General features: G+C 50.8%; 10 protein-coding genes across 10 annotated transcripts; 4 read left to right on the top strand and 6 right to left on the bottom strand.

Moving 5' to 3' along the window:
• Nucleotides 1–385: 385 nt before the first annotated feature.
• On the bottom strand, nucleotides 386–1,706 carry Asppvi_007955 (putative plasma membrane SNARE protein (Sec9); the record flags this gene model as incomplete). The annotated part of the gene is made up of 2 exons (XM_043303838.1): nucleotides 386–445; nucleotides 501–1,706. 2 exons carry the CDS (start codon nucleotides 1,704–1,706, stop codon nucleotides 386–388), a joined length of 1,266 nt encoding a protein of 421 aa, XP_043159773.1.
• A 470-nt stretch (nucleotides 1,707–2,176) lies between these two features.
• Asppvi_007954 (Sec1 family protein) lies at nucleotides 2,177–4,551 on the top strand (the record flags this gene model as incomplete). Its single annotated transcript, XM_043303837.1, has 4 exons — nucleotides 2,177–2,254; nucleotides 2,342–2,537; nucleotides 2,791–3,002; nucleotides 3,055–4,551. 4 exons carry the CDS (start codon nucleotides 2,177–2,179, stop codon nucleotides 4,549–4,551), a joined length of 1,983 nt encoding a protein of 660 aa, XP_043159772.1.
• A 202-nt stretch (nucleotides 4,552–4,753) lies between these two features.
• On the bottom strand, nucleotides 4,754–8,035 carry Asppvi_007953 (telomere length regulation TEL2 family protein; the record flags this gene model as incomplete). Its single annotated transcript, XM_043303836.1, has 6 exons — nucleotides 4,754–5,216; nucleotides 5,281–5,994; nucleotides 6,046–6,592; nucleotides 6,646–6,732; nucleotides 6,788–7,135; nucleotides 7,186–8,035. 6 exons carry the CDS (start codon nucleotides 8,033–8,035, stop codon nucleotides 4,754–4,756), a joined length of 3,009 nt encoding a protein of 1,002 aa, XP_043159771.1.
• Nucleotides 8,036–8,385: 350 nt separating this feature from the next.
• Asppvi_007952 (NEDD8-activating protein UBA3) lies at nucleotides 8,386–9,926 on the top strand (the record flags this gene model as incomplete). The annotated part of the gene is made up of 5 exons (XM_043303835.1): nucleotides 8,386–8,414; nucleotides 8,466–8,567; nucleotides 8,681–8,760; nucleotides 8,820–9,116; nucleotides 9,175–9,926. 5 exons carry the CDS (start codon nucleotides 8,386–8,388, stop codon nucleotides 9,924–9,926), a joined length of 1,260 nt encoding a protein of 419 aa, XP_043159770.1.
• A 269-nt stretch (nucleotides 9,927–10,195) lies between these two features.
• Asppvi_007951 (DNA-directed RNA polymerase core subunit RPC40) lies at nucleotides 10,196–11,469 on the bottom strand (the record flags this gene model as incomplete). The annotated part of the gene is made up of 3 exons (XM_043303834.1): nucleotides 10,196–11,170; nucleotides 11,263–11,367; nucleotides 11,425–11,469. The coding sequence occupies 3 exons, from the start codon at nucleotides 11,467–11,469 to the stop codon at nucleotides 10,196–10,198; spliced, it is 1,125 nt and encodes a 374-aa protein (XP_043159769.1).
• Nucleotides 11,470–11,902: 433 nt separating this feature from the next.
• Nucleotides 11,903–13,449, top strand: Asppvi_007950 (NADH-quinone oxidoreductase subunit D; the record flags this gene model as incomplete). The annotated part of the gene is made up of 3 exons (XM_043303833.1): nucleotides 11,903–12,556; nucleotides 12,626–13,346; nucleotides 13,412–13,449. The coding sequence occupies 3 exons, from the start codon at nucleotides 11,903–11,905 to the stop codon at nucleotides 13,447–13,449; spliced, it is 1,413 nt and encodes a 470-aa protein (XP_043159768.1).
• A 797-nt stretch (nucleotides 13,450–14,246) lies between these two features.
• On the bottom strand, nucleotides 14,247–14,950 carry Asppvi_007949 (ubiquitin-conjugating enzyme E2; the record flags this gene model as incomplete). The annotated part of the gene is made up of 3 exons (XM_043303832.1): nucleotides 14,247–14,530; nucleotides 14,593–14,743; nucleotides 14,846–14,950. 3 exons carry the CDS (start codon nucleotides 14,948–14,950, stop codon nucleotides 14,247–14,249), a joined length of 540 nt encoding a protein of 179 aa, XP_043159767.1.
• A 797-nt stretch (nucleotides 14,951–15,747) lies between these two features.
• Nucleotides 15,748–17,185, bottom strand: Asppvi_007948 (serine/threonine-protein kinase; the record flags this gene model as incomplete). The annotated part of the gene is made up of 4 exons (XM_043303831.1): nucleotides 15,748–16,580; nucleotides 16,645–16,801; nucleotides 16,857–17,064; nucleotides 17,142–17,185. The coding sequence occupies 4 exons, from the start codon at nucleotides 17,183–17,185 to the stop codon at nucleotides 15,748–15,750; spliced, it is 1,242 nt and encodes a 413-aa protein (XP_043159766.1).
• A 1,557-nt stretch (nucleotides 17,186–18,742) lies between these two features.
• Nucleotides 18,743–19,985, bottom strand: Asppvi_007947 (uncharacterized protein; the record flags this gene model as incomplete). The annotated part of the gene is made up of 2 exons (XM_043303830.1): nucleotides 18,743–19,756; nucleotides 19,815–19,985. 2 exons carry the CDS (start codon nucleotides 19,983–19,985, stop codon nucleotides 18,743–18,745), a joined length of 1,185 nt encoding a protein of 394 aa, XP_043159765.1.
• A 548-nt stretch (nucleotides 19,986–20,533) lies between these two features.
• Nucleotides 20,534–21,680, top strand: Asppvi_007946 (endonuclease/exonuclease/phosphatase family protein; the record flags this gene model as incomplete). Its single annotated transcript, XM_043303829.1, has 2 exons — nucleotides 20,534–21,098; nucleotides 21,151–21,680. 2 exons carry the CDS (start codon nucleotides 20,534–20,536, stop codon nucleotides 21,678–21,680), a joined length of 1,095 nt encoding a protein of 364 aa, XP_043159764.1.
• Between the last annotated feature and the right edge of the window lie 84 nt (nucleotides 21,681–21,764).

Below are 21,764 nucleotides of genomic sequence, written 5' to 3'. Positions count from 1 at the left end.
CGTAGCGATTCAATGTAGCGGACAACCTTCGAAAGACAATCAAATATTGCAAGACTCGCATCAGTCAGTTGTTGTATATACAATGTGGACATGACAGGACGTCATTCAAACAGCTTCAACGAAGAATTAACAAATCGGTCCTTGGGGTAGTAATTAAATTGATGGGTCTATTAATCAGAGTGATCGGTCTCGCGAATATCAGCTAGCTCGAACACTCAGTATGGATGCTCCAACGAGCCACAAAGCCGAGAACGCCGAGAAATGGTAGACAGTGATATGCACAGAAAACATATAGATCGAGATGTGAATCACCAACAGGCGTTGACTGCACCAGGCGGCCTACGGGTGCATCCGCACGACTGAATATGAATAGACGAGCAGAGCCTTAATGAATACGGTCCAGCTTGGCCCGGTTCATAGCAATTTGATCGTCGACGAAATCGCTCTGTAGCAATGTCAGTAAGTCCGCAAACACTAGGGAAGCAAGCAATAACACTCACCTTGCCCATGATTCGCTCTAGGTGTCTATTCTGCTCGTCAAGTTCGCGGCCTGTGGCACGAGCAAGTCCATTCAGGCGACCAGCAGCACCGGACAGAAGATCCAGATTCTGCTCAATCTCATCCTCCATAGCCTCATCCTCACTGTCCGCCTCGAACTGATACTTGGCACGCTCCGTGACATTCGTCCTGTTCTTGCCATTTGGTTTACCCGCTTCCCTCTCAATTTCCCTAAATGTGCGCTCCATTCGTTGGTTGGTCTGAAATGCCTCATTGCGCGTGCCTTCCCGAGTTGCCCGCTCAGCACGATGGGTCTCAATGATCTTCTCGTCCCGCTCCCGTCGTCTCCTGGCGCTAGTGAATGGGTTTGACACGTGCACCGCGAACATGCTCTTATTGAGAGTTTTCAGCTCCTTCGCTTTCTCTTCGGCAAGTCGGCCCTCAATAGTCGCCACATCCAAGGCTTTCTCGGTGTCGTGAATTCTTTCCCCTTGCGCTCCAAGGCGGGCGAGCGTTTCGCGGCCGGTTTCCTCAGCCTGCGCGGCGACGCGCAGAGCATTGCGAGTCGATGCGACATCGCCCTGCTTAATGAACCGCATCTCCTGCTTGATGTTCTGAATTTCCTCCTCTTCCTCTTCTTCCGCAGTGAGCTGTCTCTCCTGATAGGTGGAGGTGTTGTACTCATTGCTTCCACCGCCGTAAGCATTGTTCGGTTCTGAGTATGGGGGTGGAGGACCATTCTGTTGCTGCTGTTGTACCCGGTCCCTGGCTCCTCCAAAAAGTGCGTCTCTGTCTGCTGCAGCGGGGTCATTCGGATCGGTGCTGCCTAATCCTCCATAGCCACCAGGGCCGTATCGGGAGGTCAATGCGCCACCAGCATTACCGAATCGATCAGCCCCGTATCCGCCTTGATTGCCATACTGGTTGGGAGCATAGCCTTGAAGCTTATTGTCGCCTGGGATGCCTCCAGGTGCGGGAGTGCCGGCGGGGGAGCGTCCTTTCATCGAGCCTGGTCCAGCAGGCTGTTCGGAGGGCGGAAGAGGGGCTACTCCAGCGTTCATCTTGGCTCTGGTATACGGGTCAATTGGTGCGGGCTTCGCATACGGGTTCGCAGGAGGAGCTGGACTCTTGCTCTTGGACCGGGACCCAAAGAGGGCCCGGCGGTTGGACGAGTCATCGTCGTCGCCGGACTTCTTGAACAAGCCCATTGCGGATTGCCAGGGAGTTGTAGGAATGAAAGGGGTATCAGGGGAAAGGGCGGACAGGACAGAGAAAAACAAAAATGGCAATGGGAGCGTTTACAACAGTCTAAATAAGAAGAGGGGGTGAGTGAATGCTGAGAAGATGTTAAATGTAGTTGACACATTCAGGGGAGTTTCAGGCAAATAATCTAGATTGAGGGGGAGTCGAGACCCCGAGAAGTAATACAAATACAACAGTACATGAATATGCTGGGTAGTGTTCAACTAAAGTATGCGGTAACAGCGTATGAGACATGTATTGTGGCGCAGAGAGCGGCTGTAGTCAGCGCTAATCCAATCATAGTTAGCTGGGATGGCTGAGCCAAATTCGACGCCTCAGGAAACTGCTGCAAACATACTCCTGTTCTGTTCTGTCTGCCTATTTTCTTCTCTGGGTTGCTGAGAATCCACCACGTCTAGGAGGCTCCACAGAAACTATGGCGCCGTTTCCTGGGTCTGATGCCGACTATATCAAGGACAAGGCGCGGAGGGACTTGTTGACCCTCCTTGAAGGCGTGAGTGAGGCTCCTGGTCGTCCCCTTCCCAACAGCATCGATGTTACCGGAAGCCGAACTTGAGCTAAATCAGAACTACACGGGCAGGTCCGTGGTAAGAAGAATCTTGTCATAAGCCAGAATCTGGCAGGCCCAGTTGGGATCTTCGTCAAATTCTCCCAACTCCAGGAATACGGCGTAGATCGAGTCTTTCTGCTCGAGAATGCCAATGTTGACTCGTCCCAACGCAATGTCGTCTTCCTAGTCCATGCCGAGAAGTTGCGCCAGGTGCGAACAGCAGCAGGTATGTCGCTTCGGTATTTCTTGTAAACCATTGCCTGCATTATCTGTTTAGCCTCCTTTGGGGCCAGGACATATGGGACATCAGTAGATTACGCAGAATCATTCACACTCTACGTAGTCATCAGTCAAGTTCCCTATATCAAAACAACCCATGTCCTCATCAAGAGGGCTACTACTGGAGCTCATCCCTAAGACTTTCTTTCGCTGAAATGTCCGATAGAATGCCATCAGAATGAGCTAACATTTCTCTATAGAGCAAATCAAGCGTCTACAGCAGAACGGCAATGTTGAGCATGAATTCTTCATATTTTGGGCACCCAGACGAACATTTGTAAGCAATAAGATCCTGGAAGACGAAGGAATCATTGGCGATGTGAATATCACCGAGTTTCCCCTGTATTTTGTACCTCTCGAACAAGATGTCCTTTCCCTGGAATTGGACGACTCCTTCGGTGACCTGTACTTGGTAAGTGCAGGAAAATTATCTCAATTCAACCAATTTGCTTATCATCACACAGCATAAAGATCCAGGTTGTATCTTCCTCGCCGCGAAGGCTCTCATGGATATCCAGCAAAGACAGGGTTATTTTCCCCGAATCATTGGGAAGGGAGATCACGCGCGCCGACTCGCAGACCTTCTGTTGCGGATGAGAAAGGAGCTCGATGCTGAAGAGAGCTCCGGTTTGGCGGACCTTTCTTCAAGAGGACTTCTACCCAGCGCGAGTACCGAAAGTCTGATCATTATTGACCGGGAGGTGGACTTTGGCACTCCTCTGCTCACGCAGCTCACGTACGAGGGCTTAATTGACGAGTTTGTCGGAATCAAGAACAACCAGGCAGATGTTGATACGGCTATCGTTGGAGCCAACTCTGTCCCCCAGGCCCAGGAGTCTTCCAAAGCTCCTCAACAAACCCTGAAGCATGGACAGAAACGGAAGATTCAACTGGACTCTTCTGACCAACTGTTTAGCCAAGTGCGTGATGCAAACTTCGCCATAGTCGGCGATATTCTGAACAAGGTGGCCCGGCGCCTAGAAAGCGAGTATGAGACTCGTCATACGGCCAAGACGCCTTCAGAGCTACGTGAATTTGTGAATAAATTGCCAACGTATCAATTGGAACACCAAAGTCTTCGCGTTCACACGAACCTCGCCCAAGAGATAATGAGAAATACGCGCTCAGATATCTTCCGCAAAGTCCTTGAAGTCCAGCAAAATAATGCCGCGGGCACTGACCCAACGTATCAACATGATGCCATCGAAGAATTGATTGCCAGGGATGTGCCTCTCAAGACTGTTCTACGTCTGCTGTGCCTGGAGTCGTGCATGTCAGGCGGACTTCGTCCGCGAGATCTCGAGAATTTCAAGAAGCAAATTGTCCATGCCTACGGACATCAGCACCTACTGACCTTCTGTGCCTTGGAGAAAATGGAGCTCCTGCAGCCACGTTCCTCGGGCCCCGCCATGCTTATTCCGACTGGTGGTGCTCAGCCAGGAACTAAGACGAATTATAACTACTTACGGAAGAATCTACGCCTGCTGGTAGAAGAAGTCAGTGAGAAGGACCCGAACGACATTGCCTATGTATACAGCGGCTTCGCTCCACTCAGCATTCGTCTAGTCCAATGCGTTCTGCAAAAGCCCTATATATTCTCACTTGTCAAGGGCGGTTCTGTCTCTGCTACCTCCACCCCTGCAAGCACTGCGTCCCCCGGCTGGCTCGGATTCGAGGACGTAGTAAAGAGCGCCCGTGGCGCGACGTTCAGCATCGTTCAGAAGGGAGACGATAAGGCAGTTCGTGCGCGACAGACGCTGAGCGGCAACAATTCAACCAAGACTGTGTACGTATTCCTCCTAGGTGGAGCGACCTTCACAGAGATTGCGGCTCTGCGATTCATCGCAGCTCAGGAAGCCCCGCGACGGAGGATTGTCATTTGCACAACGAGCCTCATCAACGGCGACCGAATGATGGAAGCAGCCATCGAGAAAGGAAGTTTTGCAAAGACCGAGGGATAAGAGGCATGTTTTCGGACTAAATTCGGCGGGGGCCAGTGTCCTGTACACCGACTAATTTAATAACGATCCTGTCAACGTAAACCACGAAATGCTGTTACGATTATTGATAGCCTATGTATATGACTCACCCAATTGTCCCACCACTCTTCAAGTGTGAGTACTTTTCTCCATTTTCAAACGCATAGATATGGACTATTTAGATCTAATACTTAAACCCAGTGTTGACACCCATTAATCGCCCTTGATATCTCTCCGTCAATTCGCCCAATTTCACCATGACTCCTGCGGCTAATAGTCTGACTTGCTCCCGAGGGTCATCCACTCCCTGTGCCGCCACAGTTCGATCAAAGACTGACCCGGCCCACTCCCGCAACTCGATTACTTGAGTCGCAAATTCCGTGACAAGTCGTTCCTCACCGGAGGACCCTGAGGCGACGTTCAAGTCCACTACTGCGAGGAACAGCGAGAGCAGTGCCGAGACGATCGAAGGGTCCTCCGAAAGCGGTCGTGTGTAGAGTGAAAGGAGAAAAGTCAACGTCTCCTGAGTGAGGTTAGGAAGGTACGGGTTGTGGGGGCCCATGGTGGAAAGGATGAGTGTCAGTGTCTGGATAAAGAGACAGAGGAGATGCGGAATGAGAAAAGGGTTGTATGAGGGCGCGGTTGACCTGTGATAGAGGAGATTTGTCAACTGGTGTCCGTCAGACTTATGGAGAACACTCGAGCTCTTACGAGGAAAATTGCGTCATCATCAATCCGAAGCGAMCTGTTAGAGGATAGAAGAAGCCCTCTGACAAGACTTTGTGAAGATCCTTGACCGTCGACTTTTGTCGCTGCGCATCTCGCTGCTGGCGTTTCTTCTCGACCTCCATTCGCGACGAAAATGTTCGCACCTTGAGTGCATTTGGACCTGACACGGTGTCTGCAGCTTGAGCCGCAAGCGGTTCAAGGGACGCTTTTGAGAGGGTCTTTGTGAGACTCGCGATGGGCGATTCATTGGTTAGGTACAGGTCTTCCACGTTTGCTGGCAACCTTCTGGTTGGAAAGGAAGTGTCAGGTAAGGTTGGCAACCCGAGCGTGCGGGCATCTTCCTCGCCGTTTCCTGCTAGTTCTCGAGCACTTAGACCCAACGCCGTAAGGACTGCGGACCGCTGGGTCTGGGACAGGTCTCCATCGAAGAATACCGCCGCAAACCAGCGACCCATTTTCAGCGGTTGCGATACAATCAAGGCAATCATGCTCTGTAGCCGACATTCATGGAATTTAGGGAGTTTAGCCTGCTCCTGCAGTCCGACCAGGACAAGAGCCAGCTCCTCTACATTCTCAGCCAGCTCGGTTCCGAAGCCAGTTTTGCGTCGAATCAGAGAAGGGGCAGTGGTCACGGCCAAATCATATCGTTCGAGATTCTCCGTATCCCGTAAGCCAGCTATCAGATCGCGAATGTATCTATTCGAGTCAGTTGTCTGTATGTATCCCAATGTAGTTCCATCAACTTACACTGGTGGCGTCGGCTTGTTGCGTTGTACAAGAGTCGGATCATCGTCGGAATCCGATGGATCGTCGTCAGGTTTGTCGTACGGTATCAGATCATCATCCTCTCCGTTCTCATCATCCTCTGAGTCCCCAATCTCTTCTATTGACACAATCTTGACCGATTGTGCGTTGGAGGCTCGCACACCCTCAGTTCGCGAAGAAGACGGTCTTTGAGCTGGTGAACGAGGCTCGTTAGGTGATTGTTCTTTTGATAATTTGATGTAATCCAAAGATCCAACGAGATCTGCCTTTTTGACTAAGTCCAGATACGAGACTGCTTCGTCGCTTTCCATCTCTTCAAGGTCAAATTTCATAGCTTTTCCTGGCTCCTCAATGAGTTGCGAAATTGCGGTGCCAATGATCATACCGAGAAAGCGGGCTTTCGAGGATGAGGCTGCTAAACGATTCGAGACGGTGCTTAGGAAAATACTAGAACGTCCTGCGTCCTTGACTGCACAGCTATCCAGCCGTTGAAGACACCCAGCAGCCAAGAGGACAACTTGAGCATTTGCTGAGAAATATTAGAGCAAGCTTTAACATTTAGACAACGGATTTCCGGACTACCTTCTTGGCTGGTCATCGGGGCGTGTCTGATGTAAAATTTATCGCCAGATTGTTCAAGGCTCTTGGAGAGCAGAGCTTGAACTATATCTGAAAAGCATCTATTAGTTGAATCTCAGAGGCAGCGCACCACGGAAGACGTTACCCTTTCTATCCGACAAAGCTGCTAGTAGCGCTCGACGAAGACCGACAGTATGTATTGAGCCAGCTTGACCTTTTGCAAGCCAGTCTGATACCTGACTCATAAGATGTGGACGCTTGGAAAGGATGATTGAGCACAAGGCCGCAACACCTTCGACATTTTGGTCGGACGTCTTCGCAAAGTCCAGGTAGGATATGCTAACCGGGAAATACTTCTTCTGCAGGTCGCGGAATACTGACTCGAGAAAAGCGAGTTGCTCAATTGGCCGAAGTTTGTCGTAGAAAGAGTCAAAATGTGTTGGGAGAGCACTGCCTAGTAGAAGACCCGAATAGATTTCTCTTACAAGGTGATCTTCAAAGTGAGTTAGCATAGAAGCTGGCAAAAGTATCGTAGAACTTAACCTGTGTAGCCAATACTGAATGACCGAGCCGTTAGAAGAGCAACTGCTTTCAGACCCGCGTCGTTGTTAGGATTAATCCTTGAGACAATATGACATATATTTGCCCCCAACCAGGAAGCATATTGAGTTCCTTCACCAAGCCAAGCGAGCTTCGCGAGGCCTCCCAGGTCTTTTATCAAGCTCAGGGCTTCTGCTGCAGCAGGTAGGAGTTTACTGGCACCAAGAAGAGCAATAATCTCTTTCCAAGCCAGCTGCTTCTGGGTTTCATTAGTGTAAAGAGCATCCATGTCATTGTAAAGGCGCAACACAAAGTCTGTTGGTTTCAGCAAGGCAGAGATGACCGAAAGGATCTCTGCAAGTCGGATATGATTACTTGATCCTTCCGCATTTTGAGGTGCTGCTCGTGCTGCGGTTATAAGAGAACGAAGCTGAGTAACCAAGCAACTCAGTCCAGCAACGCTGCTGAAACATCGCAAGAACATGCCTCGTAGTTTACTAGCTTCGCCCTTCGTCTCCTTCACATATTCCCAGTGATCGGGAATCGTGATGTTCACTAAGACATTGAGGATCTGAGTGGTCTTTGCGCTTGGGACCCTGATATCGAAATCTAGAGGACGATCCTTTTTGTTGGAGGGATCAAGTATGGCGAGTACTTGCGCGATAGTATCGTGACCAGGTTTTGACTTCAGTACCGCCAGTATATAATTTGACGAAGTTGCAGTATTGTCTAACTCGGCCTCTGACCCAGTTTGGCGGCTCTGAAGACCATCAACGGAACTTTCTTCCGCGGCAGGCGATAAAATCGACCTGGAATCGCGCGTCAATATCTTCACAGTCGTGAGAGCTTCCATTTTCGATAATTGGATGTTTCTCGAAAACCAGAAAGACACTCGATGGTTATGCCTCAAGTGGGAGGAGATTGTATGGACCGGATTAGTCACGTGCAGCGGTGTGTTCTGGGACCAGTTAACACAGTCAACAGCGCAGCTAGCTTGTTGCCTTCATTCATCGCAATACAACTGTATTAATCTCATTTTCTAATTTTGAACGGAAGGCAGGTCTTTGTTCCGGGCTGTGAAGTCAAGCAACTTGCCATCGGTCAAAAAAGTGTCTTGAAGCAGGTTTCGAAAACAGCTACGATAAACGTCACAACAAGCATCTAGTGACTGCTATTGCCGAGTTCAGACTTCTAGCTCTGAATATGGCATCTCTAAGTTCCGCTTCTCGGTGGTATGTATTGACTTCGAAGGGTGCAAGGCAAGCATGATTAACGTGAAGCAGGAAGCACCTTTACTCAGTCTTGTCGAAACCAGGTCCTTACAGTGATGAAGACTGGGTTCCTGGTCCAGAGACGATAAGTGCCTTGGAATCGTCGAAGATCCTGTACGTGATTGCCAGGTGATGATTAAATCAGCTTGCTAACTTGAGGCCAGAGTGATGTCAGTCTGAGATTGTTGTCTACGACCATGATCAAGTCACTGATGAATTTGATATAGTGGCGCGGGTGGTTTAGGATGCGAAATTCTCAAAAACCTTGCCTTGTCAGGATTCAAGGATATTCATGTTATAGACATGGGTAAGGGTTTCCTATCACCATACGACTTTGCGTAATCCGTTGTTCTAAACTCCAAAAAGATACGATTGACATCTCCAACTTGAACCGGCAGTTCCTGTTCCGGCAAACTGACATCGGCAAGCCTAAGGCAGAGGTCGCTGCAGCATTCGTAGAAAAGCGAGTCAAGGGTGTCAAGATCACGCCGTATGTCGGCAAGATTCAGGACAAGGATGAGGATTACTACATGCAATTCAAGATCATCGTCTGTGGTTTGGATAGTATCGAGGCCAGACGGTGGATCAATTCCACTCTTATCGGGATGGTTGATCCGGAGAATCCTGAGAGTCTGAAGCCTCTCATTGACGGGGGAACAGAAGGTAAAGCCATCGGACGCCATCGACATCGTTGTCACAAAGTTATGCTAATCGTAAGTAGGTTTCAAGGGCCAGGCCCGAGTAATTCTTCCAACTCTGTCCTCATGCATTGAATGCCAGCTAGATATGCATGCTCCTCGACCTGCTGTTCCCCTTTGCACCATTGCAACTATCCCCAGACAGCCTCAGCATTGCGTTGAGTGGGCTCACCAAATCGCCTGGCAAGAGAAGCGCAAGGATGATGCCTTTGACAGCGATGACATGGAACATATCAGCTGGGTTTATAACGCCGCCCTTGAAAGGGCAAACCAGTTTCACATCCACGGCGTAACCTTTCAAATGACTCAAGGCGTGGTCAAGAATATCATTCCCGCTATCGCTTCGACAAACGCCGTCATTGCAGCCGCCACCACGTCAGAAGCACTGAAAATCGCTACCTCCTGCAACCCTTACCTGGAGAACTATATGATGTACGCTGGTGAAGAGGGGGTCTACACTTACACATTTGAGGCGGAAAAGAAACCAGATTGCCCTGTTTGCGGCAACTTGGCGCGAAAGATGACTGTGGACCCGAACATGACGCTGGAGGAATTCATAGAGAGTCTTGGTGAGCGAGCTGAGGCCCAGCTCAAGAAGCCGAGTATGAGAACGGAAGAAAAAACACTCTACCAGCGCTTCCCGCCTCAGCTAGAGGAGCAGACCAGGGGCAATCTGAAGCTGAAGCTGAAGGAATTGGTTGAAAATGGTCAGGAAATTGCGGTTAGCGACCCCGCATATACTATTGACTTCCGCTTCCAATTGATCTTCAAATGAAGCGGCGTGGCTCAAGCTTACAAGCCTGAATCGGTTACGACGATATACGATTGATTACAGTTTCAGAAAGAGACACAGCGACGCTTGAAGAAATAATAGCTGCATTTTCTATTATCTGAAGAAGATCCCCACGCAGACTCCTGACGTCGTAAAGGAGGTTTTGACCAACTTTTTCGTAGATGTACAACAAGCACAGAGATAACGAAAACCAACGCCGGCTAATGCATTATATACTTCGAAAACTGTTGGGACAGGTCGCACGAATGTCATTACCGCATGAGATCCGTCAAGCCTCGCTTCCATCTCGCACATTTCAACTTGAGCACCTTGACACTTTCGAGGAAAAGATAATCACTTTCGAACTGACCAGTGCTCTCAACGTTGAAGATGAAGTGATCACGAAGGCGGCCCAGCTTCACCTTGCCCTGGAATTCCTCGTGTCGCAGGCACTCTCTGCTGACGGTATCCTTGAAGGGGTCACGAACCACGGCTTTCATCTCGCCTGCACGGCCCTCATATTCGCTTCCTTTCTGCGCGGCTTCCCTCGACGTGACGGGCTCGAGCTCAATAACTCCCTTGGGGAAGCATTTGGCGAATTTTTTGGCGTCTTCGCCGATGATAGGACGAAGAATATTGATGTCTGGCATGAGGCGGTATGTTGCGGTAGCCACGGGTGAGAACTTGGCGTGATCAGCTCCGATCCCTTTGATGCAGTGCAACTCCATATCGATCTTCTGTCCTGGACGTAGCTTTGCGATCAGAATATCAGGATTGACGGGCTGAATTGCACCGTCACCAGTGAAGAACTGTTCCTGACGTCCGACCGGGTGGAAGGTGATGTCCTTGGCATAAACATGCGCGTTCTTGTAAAGTTTGCGAGGGTCGTCCTCGCCCGGAGCAGCGTTGGGGTTCTCCGTACACTCAACATCCAAGCGTAGCACGATGGTGTTGTAGTCGGCGGGGGTGCTGCCAGATTCGGGATCGTCCTCGGTGGGCTTCTTGAACCAGCGCATCCAGTTGAGACCCTCCACTGAGCCTTTCAACGGGATGAGACCCAATCGCGAAGCGAGAACTTCGTCCTGTATAACGGAAGTGTTGTTGTGAACGAAAACGTACTCGATGGCCAGGGTTGGTACTTCAGCCATCAAGATTCGACGGAAAGCATTTGCGATGGAGGCATCAAGTCCAATCAAGGAGAAGGAGGATTCGAATGGGTCATTGCGATGAAACTCGACTCGGAAGCTCTATGAACAACAGGCGTGAGTTGAATAAACTTTCAGACCATCGCGACACACGATGAAAGCTACTGCATAAGAACTGTTCAAGGAGAACGTACGTCTCTAAACTTTTCCAAATTCCATTCATGCGACTCGCCGGGCCAGTGACCCGGAAAATCGGTGGAGGGGATATTGGTGACCGTCTCTGGATTGATACCGACGATCTAAGAGCTGGTTAGTGACGAGGATATTCGCAGATGTTCAGCTAGAAAATAATGTACCCTTCTGCGATCAAGCTCCTCCTGCGATGGAATAAGAGGCGCCATGATGGCCGACAATACCGGTAGATTGACTGCTGGAGACTGAGAGGTTGAAATCGAGAAATGAGCGGATGATAATTTCTTTGGGACAAGCGGCAGTATTTTCTGCAGGCCTAAGGCGGTCATTTCCTCCCACTTAAACCGCACCCATTGAAGAGAGAATCTTGTGGGCGGAAGTGCTGCTGGGCCGGAGTAGAAACCCGTGACCTGTATTGTCTTCACAACAGAGGCTTAGTGTGGGTGCGCTTTAGAGATCTTCGGAAGACCAACCAGAGGCGGCGTGATGACAAGAAGCTCTTATCACGTGATTACCCAGTTTGTCCCGCAACCTCCAAGCGTCAGTTCGCATCGACCGTCCTGTAAGAGTCCCTCCTTCACTACGTCCTGACTGAGGACAGTCGGCCTGTTTGATCCCTCATCCTTGCTTGCGATATTCCGAATGGCTGCCTCTTTCACCCGTTTGGCGGGCAGTGCGCCCAAGAAGCTCTGTCTTCGCGCCTCTACCTTCGCCAGAAACACCCGTTCGATATCGACGACCCTTCCCCGTCGGTACGCGGAGCCTACTAGCTACCAGGCTACCAGACTGATTCCGACGGATCCGACTTTCACACATCTGGCCAACAAGGCTACCTCAGAATCCGAGGCTGCCTCGAACCTTGAGTCGCAGGCGGAAGGGGTCGACCGCAAGATCCGTCATTACACTGTCAACTTTGGTCCCCAGCATCCTGCCGCTCACGGTGTGCTTCGATTAATTCTGGAACTCAATGGCGAAGAAATTGTCCGCTCAGATCCCCATGTCGGTCTGCTCCACCGTGGCACCGAGAAGTTGATCGAGTACAAGACCTACATGCAGGCTCTGCCCTACTTTGATCGACTTGACTATGTCTCTATGATGACGAATGAGCAGTGCTTCTCGCTGGCTGTTGAGAAGCTTCTTAACATCGATATTCCTGAGAGAGCCAAGTGGATCCGGACTTTGTTCGGGGAGATTACGCGTGTTTTGAACCACCTGATGTCGGTTCTTTCCCACGCCATGGACGTTGGTGCTTTGACACCTTTCCTGTGGGGTTTCGAGGAGCGTGAGAAGCTCATGGTAAGCGGCATCCTTTCCCTTCATCACGAATGATCGGGGAGCAATGCATTGACCTTTCGCCTTCAATAGGAGTTCTACGAGCGTGTCTCCGGTGCGCGTCTACACGCTGCGTATGTCCGCCCCGGTGGTGTATCGCAGGACCTTCCCCTTGGCCTTCTCGACGATATCTACCAATGGGCCACCCAGTTCGGCGACCGCATTGACGAGACCGAGGAGCTGCTTACAGACAACCGTATCTGGAAGGCCAGAACTCAGGGTGTTGGTGTTGTCAGCGCAGCTGACGCCCTCAACATGAGTTTCACTGGTGTCATGCTCCGTGGTTCTGGTGTCCCCTGGGATATTCGCAAGTCGCAGCCCTACGATGCCTACGATCAGGTTGAGTTCGACGTTCCCGTCGGTGTGAACGGTGACTGCTACGATCGTTACCTTTGCCGTATGGAGGAGTTCCGCCAGTCCTTGCGCATCATTCACCAGTGCTTGAACAAGATGCCCGCTGGCCCCGTCCGTGTCGAAGACTACAAGATCTCTCCCCCTCCCCGTGCCGCCATGAAAGAGAACATGGAGGCTCTGATCCACCACTTCCTTCTCTTCACCAAGGGATATGCTGTCCCTCCTGGTGAGACTTACTCCGCCATTGAGGCCCCCAAGGGTGAAATGGGTGTCTTCCTTGTCAGTGACGGCAGCGAGAGACCCTACCGCTGCAAGATCCGTGCTCCCGGCTTTGCTCATCTGGGTGGATTCGACCAGATCTCTCGTGGTCACCTTCTGGCAGATGCTGTCGCTATTATCGGTGGGTTTCACTGTTTGCAATGTTGATCCCGAGTTCCTTCAGTCCGCTAACTTGTCAACTTTTAGGTACAATGGATCTCGTGTTCGGTGAAGTCGACCGGTAGAGATATGTGAATTATTACACACCTGAATATGTGCAAATGCATCATGTAGAGGCAGAGGATAATCAAAACAGAGCAAGCTCTTCTTGGCACCTTTCTCTCAGGTCATTCTCTACTTATTCAACCCGAAAGCTGAACATTCTATCGGTTGAGTGCAAGGGGCGCCAGTGTAAATGGAGATGTGGCGATTCGACTGCTGAGCTGTACCAATTCCTTCCCCATGGCGTTTTTTTCCCTTTCATTTTTCTTTGTTTTCTGCTACCATAACCCTGTTTATAGTGACATGTGGATCTTCAATACAATGTCATGTGCTGAATAGAATTATGGTACTACGGGACTCTTAATGTGGACCACCGCGGTTTCCCTCTAGGTCAAAATGCAAATGAGCCATGACAGCCGTTCTTGTTCAGGAAAACTGTTCCAGATTTCATAGCGTAAGTTTTGACTACCGGCCTTGACTTGGTGAACAAATGAAAGCCTCATGCATTTTCGCTGCGATGTCATAGGCTGTTGTATAACGATATGTAGATGAAAGAGACCAAGAGGAGTAGATAGAACTCCAGCAGCACAAGATCCAAACCATCCTCGCACTATGGGGCACCCCAGTTAAAGAAAACAAAGCCCACGCCAACGCCAACGCGAATGCGAACGAATAAAGTGACAAATTGACACCTGAGAATGTCTAAAAACCCATGAATAATGCCAGATTGAGGCCCGAAGACTATACCGCCGGAGGGTTCCCGCGGAAAGTCCAACGCAATCACGCCGCCAAGCAGCTCAGCCACGGACCAGAATGTGGATTACACATTATCATCATCGTACATGAAAGCGATATCGCGTGGGCGGCGCTTGTTATATGAGACGAATTCAGCATCACCAGGAGGCCGTTCGTTGCGGTTATTCGCCGTCAGCATGCTTTGGATACTCATGCAAACGCTTTCAACCGTCTGCACAGGTGACCAGCCGGCAGAACTGAGGAGGTCGAGGCAGATGATGCCGTTGCTATAAATGTGGGGGTGCATGGGAATGGGCCGTGGGGTATCGGATGTATTAGGGAGTTCGATAAATTGKACTTCTGGTGGTTCTGTGGTATCATTAGCCACGTTGATGCAAGCGCGGGGTTGCGCGGCAAGAGAGCGGGCTCACCGATGGGATATTTCGACCCAAAGGTGAATTTGAGTCGGTAAGTCTGGTCTTTGTAGAGCGGGTTCTCGTCAAGGACTTTAATGTCCATTTGCCATTCTTCGAGATTGTCGTCTTTGACTATTGAGATACCGGGCGGGAGATGTTCCTTCATCTGTACAGAGATTGAACGTTAGAGCCATGTGGTTGTGGCGATGCTGCCGTCCTTGTGATCCTGGGTCTAAAGTGCATTATAATGGCAGGGAAGTGTGAGTACCTTTAGGAGCTCCTGTAGATGTACATCCAGCGTCAGTGTATACGATTCTTTATTGAGCGGGGAGATGGAATGCCATACTTTGCTCAAACGCTTGCCGGCAAACATCTTGGAAGATGAGCCCCTTGAACGGAGGCTGCGATGTGTTCAAGATACACAAGCTTTGGCTGCAATGTATGATGTAGGGTCAGGTACTGGTCTTTCCACAGGTGCTAGTACCGAACGCGCATAGAGCTTGTTAGGGCAGCCGTGTATGACGTCCTGACAAGGCGGGGCTCTTGATGCCAGTAAGGTCGACGAGCGATTGTGGGGCACCACTCAGCGGAGTAAGTTTAGAGCAGGTAATCTTTATCAAGTGAGAGGAATTTGTAAAGCTTTAGAGCAAAAGAGACTGATCAAGAGAAAGGAAGTTGAGCTTTGCTGATTGTATGATTGTATATAAAGGGAAACCTCCAAACAGCAGGTACCTCTGGTGGGTAAGGCAGCCGATCACCTGCGGCCAGTCATCTGATTGGTCCGAGAGCATCTGACACTGTAGCACGTGATCTTTTGATATCAGTCTCTCCGCCAGTATTATAGCACCTACATGATTCGGTTGGCGCTTCACTTATTAATGATCCGATGACACAACGGTTAAGTAAACGGTCGGTCCAAATTTAGGATCTTCATTGGGCAGAACAGGTGGCGCGACTTTGAAATCAGGTCGAAAGGCCAATACAGTGACAAAAGACCCCACGGGCGAAATGCCAGCAATCGAAACTCCGAGTATAAGAAAAGCATCTGAATTTGCACAGGGAATCATAGAAATCACATTCGAAGGTCAACTCGAATATGATCCGGATACACGAGATATGAACAGGCTCTAATAAACACGAAAGGAAACTGATCGACTATCGGTTAGAAAATCAAGCATGGGCAGTTCGCTCTCGGGCTTCCCGTTCGATCTTTTCACGCTCTTCGTTCTCCTTCGCCTCGCGAACCTTGGCCAGAACGACTTCGCGGAAGATCGCGCCGCGTGCGACCTTGCTCAGACTCCGCTTCTTGGTCCCACCAGTTGTACCATCAACAGGCGCGGGGGATAAGCTCCCATTTGCTTCCGTCCCCTCGAGAGGAGGAAATGCTGCTGTGTCACCGGATTTGGTGGGTTCTGCTGCAGATGCTGCCATCTCGGCAGGGCTGGGGATATCGTCCTCTTCGTCTTCCTGCATCTTGAGCGCTTCGATGCGATTCGCCAGCTTGATGATCTCGATTCCTCGTCGGAGACGGGAGCGGGCAATGTAGGCGCGGATTTCAGGCAGCAAGTCGCGGTCGCTGGCAGACTCGCCAGTCAGCCACGGGTGTTTCAAGGCTTCCTTCGACGTGGGCCGCTTGGCAGGGTCAGGCTGGAGCAGGCTGAGAATGAAGTCCTTGGCATCCTTGGAGACATCGCGCCAGTAGCGTTCGTGGAAGACGATCCGGGCACAGCGGCATTCTTCGATCAGGTCGGACAGGTTTTCCGATCGGAAGGGCGAGTATCCGCACAGCAGGGTGTAGGTGATAACACCGAGGGACCATAAGTCCACGGCCTTGCCGTGGCCTTGCTTGAGCATGACCTCGGGCGCCGCATAACCAAACGAGCCCGCCATGGTCGTGAGGACTTCGGTAGGGTTCTCCAGCATTTTGGCGATACCGAAATCGGCCAGCACCAGCGGGGATTTGGGGTCGCGAGTGAGATAGAGGAGGTTCTCGGGTTTCAGATCTAGACATGAGCCGGTATTAGTGCGCTGTTCACCAACAGGGAAAAGTTGGGCTGAGACACTGACCTCGGTGGACGATATTCCGCTCGTGAAGGTAGTTCACAGCACCCAGCACCTGCCGGATTGTCTGAGAAGCATCCTTCTCTGTGAACTTGCCGCACTCGCAAATCCGATCAAACAGCTCACCACCAGTGGCCAGCTGAGTGACAATGTAAAATTTGTCCTAGTTCACCGTCAGACTACGATCGGCGAATAGGAAGCTAAGCTCGTGCACCCACCTTGGATTCGAACCAATCTACAAAGTGAACAATGTTGGGGTGATCGAGGGCCTGCAACATCTCCAGCTCGTCGTAGACCATGCGCTCATTGCCGCGGACATTTTTCTTCAGGATGATCTTGATGGCAACTTTTCCCTTGCTGCTCTCTGCTTCACGGACGATACCATAGGTGCCTGCACCTAGCGTCCTTCCAAACCTGTACAGAGCTCTAGAAGAGGTGAGCACAATGTCTTCAGTGGGACTGGGATGATAGAAACGGAGACGGGAGGGCTTGGAACACCGTACTTTTTTTCGTAACTCTCGGGCTGCCCGGACAGCTTGTTAAACATACTAGAGACTAAGACAACCATGCCATGGTTAGCATCTTTCCGATTATGGCACAGCAGCTCCGTAAAAGACGGCGTAGGACAAGAGCGCAAAAGGAAAAGCAGCGAGAAACTCAAATCCACAGGAATGGCCGAACCAAAGAACACTAGGAGAACGAGTAGTCCAACAAGACTTGCATTACTACTCGAGAGGGCTAACGGTAATGCTAGTAGGGACATGATCGCACGAAGCGAGTCAAGACCAGAAGTCTCCAGTATTTGAGCGCACGTGAAAAGGGATCAATGGTAGGACATATGGTGGAGAGAAGCCAGCCACATCACACAGAGCATTGACGAAGCGAAAACGAAGACACGCGAGACTCACAACTCATTGTGACGAAGAAAGGTCTGTCTGACAGGGACCCAAGCTCGAAAATAGAACGTGTGGTGGAGGGCTGAGGCCAGCGGACAGAAAGAAGCTGATGGGAGACCCCGCACGTGAGGGGACAAGGAGGGCGGGGCGAAGGAAATGGTTTTGGGAGGGTTTGGGAATGTCGAAGAAGACGATGTCTGTTTCTGTTCCCTCTCTTATGATTCTATGGAGGGATCAAATGGCACGTCAGTACATGATCCCAACCAGCGAGGATGGCGCGGCGACTTCTCGACATGCGACGGAGTAGATACATGAGGTCAATAGGGGATGAGAAAATAAACATACTAACCCTCTAAAGATCACCCCGATCGGTGGAATTGACACAGGTGCACGGGAGGAAGGATGCTGGAGTGTACGCTGTCTCTTCAAGAGAAAGATCAATTGAAGAAATAACGATGTCTGGACCTTGGAATATCCATACTTTATTTAATTTTATCACACTGTCCAGACTCCAGACCGTCTCTCTGAATCGCCCCGTCTCACCAGCACAGCCACGGAGTCTTTACCTCCAGCTGGTCGAGCCTTGGGCAGCGGCGGGGCTGATCCAAACATCCCCGACTAAAGGATGGAGCACTCACCTTAGTAACAGGAGTACACTCTCGAGTACCGAAATTCTCAGTGGCTGAGGGTTCTTTTCCCCTATCATTTCACTGAAGTTCTGAAGTACCTTCGTAAATTCGTAATTGGCTACGCCAGGGGCTACGTCGCCTGATCTCAGCCCTGTCGGTCTCTGCACTGAGTTCGATTTCACTCGGTTACAATGCATCGTGCGCTTGTCCTATCTAACTAGCAGGTCAGATCTCAGGTGGTGTCCACCGTCTCTCGAACTTCGATCAATCACATCTTGATCATTTCTGCATTACAGAGAACACTAGAACACTCAGCCCTTCATCAGCATGAAACACGCCAGCGACCTTGTGCGACTTTCTGTGCCAAAATTTCAGCCTTCTTGGAGCCGGATCCACTTTCAAGGCACCAACCCAAAAATAGTGGGACGGGGTCGCAAGCTGAGACGATCGCTAGATAGGCGGTTGATGGAGTCAATTCTTCATCTGCGATCGCTCATGCAACATCAGCAGATATGCGCTTCAGAACCCCGCTAGATGCAATCAATGGTAATACTCATAAGACATCTCTCGGACCTTTAGCTACACCTCCAGATACAATTCGTCCAAAACAGAATTGCAATATGCCTGGTAATACGCCGCCCCCTTCCAGCCCCGGACCGGAGACCTCAATCCGACCGTCTTCCATCCCTCGGCACGCAGTCGAACAATCCGCTGATCCTTGGTCTCCTTGACAATGACTCTCCCCGAACTACCCAGTTTCTCCTGACCATCGGGACCCTCCTTGACGGGACTGAAACTCCAGAATGAAGCAGACCGGCGGAAACTCTTCGACGCTTGACGGGCCGACTGCAACTCCCTGACCTCGTCCATGAGTGCGTGGATGTCGGCGATGCTGGAGTTGACCTGAACTCGCAAGGACTGGAGGGTGCTGTTATATCGTCTAATGGACGCGGCGCGTGACGGTGTCACCGGCATTTGTTTGTGCTCATGCGGTCGGATCTCTCCTCTACCCTGCACGCGGGGAGTTCTGTTAAATCCTGAAGGTGCGTAGTTCTTTTCCATGGCGTCCGCAGGCAGAATCTTGATGGGAAGAGGAGGCGGACGACAAAGTCTCGCGGGTTGATTCTGTCGACCAGCCTGACGGAGATCAACCGAGGACTTTCGAAGTCGAAGGGGCGAAGGCATGAGTCGCTGATCGTCCTGTGGAATGTGGGGTGGAAGGTTCTCTGGAATGTCGAGAGCCAGGTCAACCCAGCCCTCACTATCTGAGATGAAAGGATCATCGTCCGGGCAGTGCATGGACTTGTCAATGATATCCGTGATGCTGCTCACGAGGGCCCCGACAGGCGAAGGACTCTCCGAAAAATCTGACGCGGTCCATGACTCCACCAGCGAAGCAGGACTCGTGCTCTCCGAGTCGATTTCAGGATCTGGAATTGTCGAGGGCAGAATTGCACTGCAGGTGACGAAGCTGTCGAGGGCGGAATTCAGCAGAGAAAGCTTTCTCCTGGAGTAGTTATGGGCTGCTCGGCCCATTTCCTCATAGGAAATGGCGCTGTAGAAATAAAGGTATGTCTTGTAGACCGGATGGATCTGCCGATCAAGAGCATGTTAATGCATACCTATTTTGATAGCAACAGGCTCTACTCACTGGCTCTTTTACAGCCTCTATGATCTCAAAAGAACGGGCGGCGCATTGCTTGTACTGACGCTGGAAATACAGCAGCTTGACATCTTGAATTGTTTTCTTCCATTGCTCTGGGGACTGAGGCGATGAAGAAGTTTCAAAACGAATGAACTTTTTCGCGATTGAGAGAGACATTTCCAACGAGTGCTAGAACGAAGGACCTGGACAATGACTGACCGAACACAGGACTTGCATCTCTCCGGGCAATGGGGGACAAACCCAACTGGTGGGTAGTAAAAGATGGATGACCGGAAGGAGAGAAACGAGCGTGTGTAGGCTCGAGACGAGACGCGTCGAGGCGTTGTCAACAGTGACTAGATGCGCTGAGGATGAGTGCGGTTCCGAGCGCTGCATTCACCGGTAGCACTTCAGCCTGGTGGTGATATACCAGGAAGATCTAAAATGATAATGCTGAAAGATACACCACACTCACTAAGTAAATACTCCATTATTGAGCATCAAGCCCAATGACGTCAAGATATCAGAACCATTAAGGGATAATAAACCCAATGTTGATGAGAGATTCTAATCCTCAAAATGTACCTATAATACATGAATTAGTTATGACCGTTGAGTAACCATAGCACGAACATGGCGACTCTCGGCAGGCAGCCATCATCCATCCCATCTATCCATCCAAGCGTTAATAAAACCAAAACCCAACATACTGAGTAGTCTCCTAAATGACCTCAAAACTAATCCCTGGACTCTCGAAGAAACTACCCACTGCAAAATCCACCATGCGACTCGACCGCGCCAACCCACAACCCTACTACCACTACTTCAACAACACCTGGAGGCCAACCCGGAGGTCAACAGACATCACCAAAGCCCCAGGCACTTCCAACCTCCATCAAACCTACAGCAAAAATGTAACCAGTATCCGCCTAACAACCTGGAACATCGACTTCCAGACCCCTCTCGGCCACGAACGCATGGCCGCAGCACTGGAGTACCTGTCCCACCACCACAGCACCCAGCACGGCGACGAGACCCCATCAGTCATCTTCCTCCAGGAGATGGTCGAGTCAGATCTCCAGCTTATCCAAGAATCGGGCTGGGTACAGGAGAAGTTCTTCATCACTGATACCAGCAGCGATCATTGGCGCGGGTCCTACGGGACAACGACAATGATCGATAAACGGTTGGTGGTGCGGGGCGTATTCCGGGTTCCGTATTCGAATTCAAGAATGGAGAGGGATGGGTTATTCGTTGACGTTGATGTTGGGACCCCTGGGGCAGGGAGTGGTAAGTTGCGTATCGCTCGTTTTTGGTAATAATTAAATCTAAGGACATAAAGAATGCATCCCACGCCTGTGCAATACACATCTCGAGAGTCTTGTTTCGCGTCCGCCCAAACGTCCGGTACAGCTACGGCTCGCCTCGAGTTTCATGCATGGGTCTGGCCCGGCGCCTGCCCCCGAGGATGAGGGCATGTATGCGCCGCCAACACCCCATGCAGCTATTCTGGCAGGCGACCTTAACGCCTTTGCGCCGGAGGATCGCTCCGCGCCGGAGGAGAGTGGTCTCAGAGATGCGTTCTTGGTTCTGGGCGGGAGAGAGGGGACGGAGGAGAGCTTCACGTGGGGTCAGCAGGTGCCGGATTGGATGAGGGAGCAGTTTGGGTGTAGTCGTATGGATAAGATCCTGTATTGTGGTGGGGTTGAGGCGAAGAGTCTGAAAAGGATTGGAGAAGGGGTCACCGTGACGGTTCCTTTTCAGGGAGATCACTCTGACAGCGAGGACGAAGATTACTCGGATGAAGAGGTCTGGGTCACGGATCACATGGGTCTACAGGGGGAGTTCGACGTCTTGTCATCGAGCTGTTGATTTACTTGAAGTTGCAGACGCTATAGACAATTGTCTTTATTTGGGATTATGTACAGCATCCATCATGAGCTTCGTTGATCAATA

This window comes from Aspergillus pseudoviridinutans (assembly GCF_018340605.1).
Source record: "Aspergillus pseudoviridinutans IFM 55266 DNA, scaffold_5, whole genome shotgun sequence".
NCBI lineage: Eukaryota > Fungi > Ascomycota > Eurotiomycetes > Eurotiales > Aspergillaceae > Aspergillus > Aspergillus pseudoviridinutans.
The sequence above is the reverse complement of the archived record's forward strand: the minus strand, read 5'-3'. Positions and strand labels throughout refer to the sequence as shown.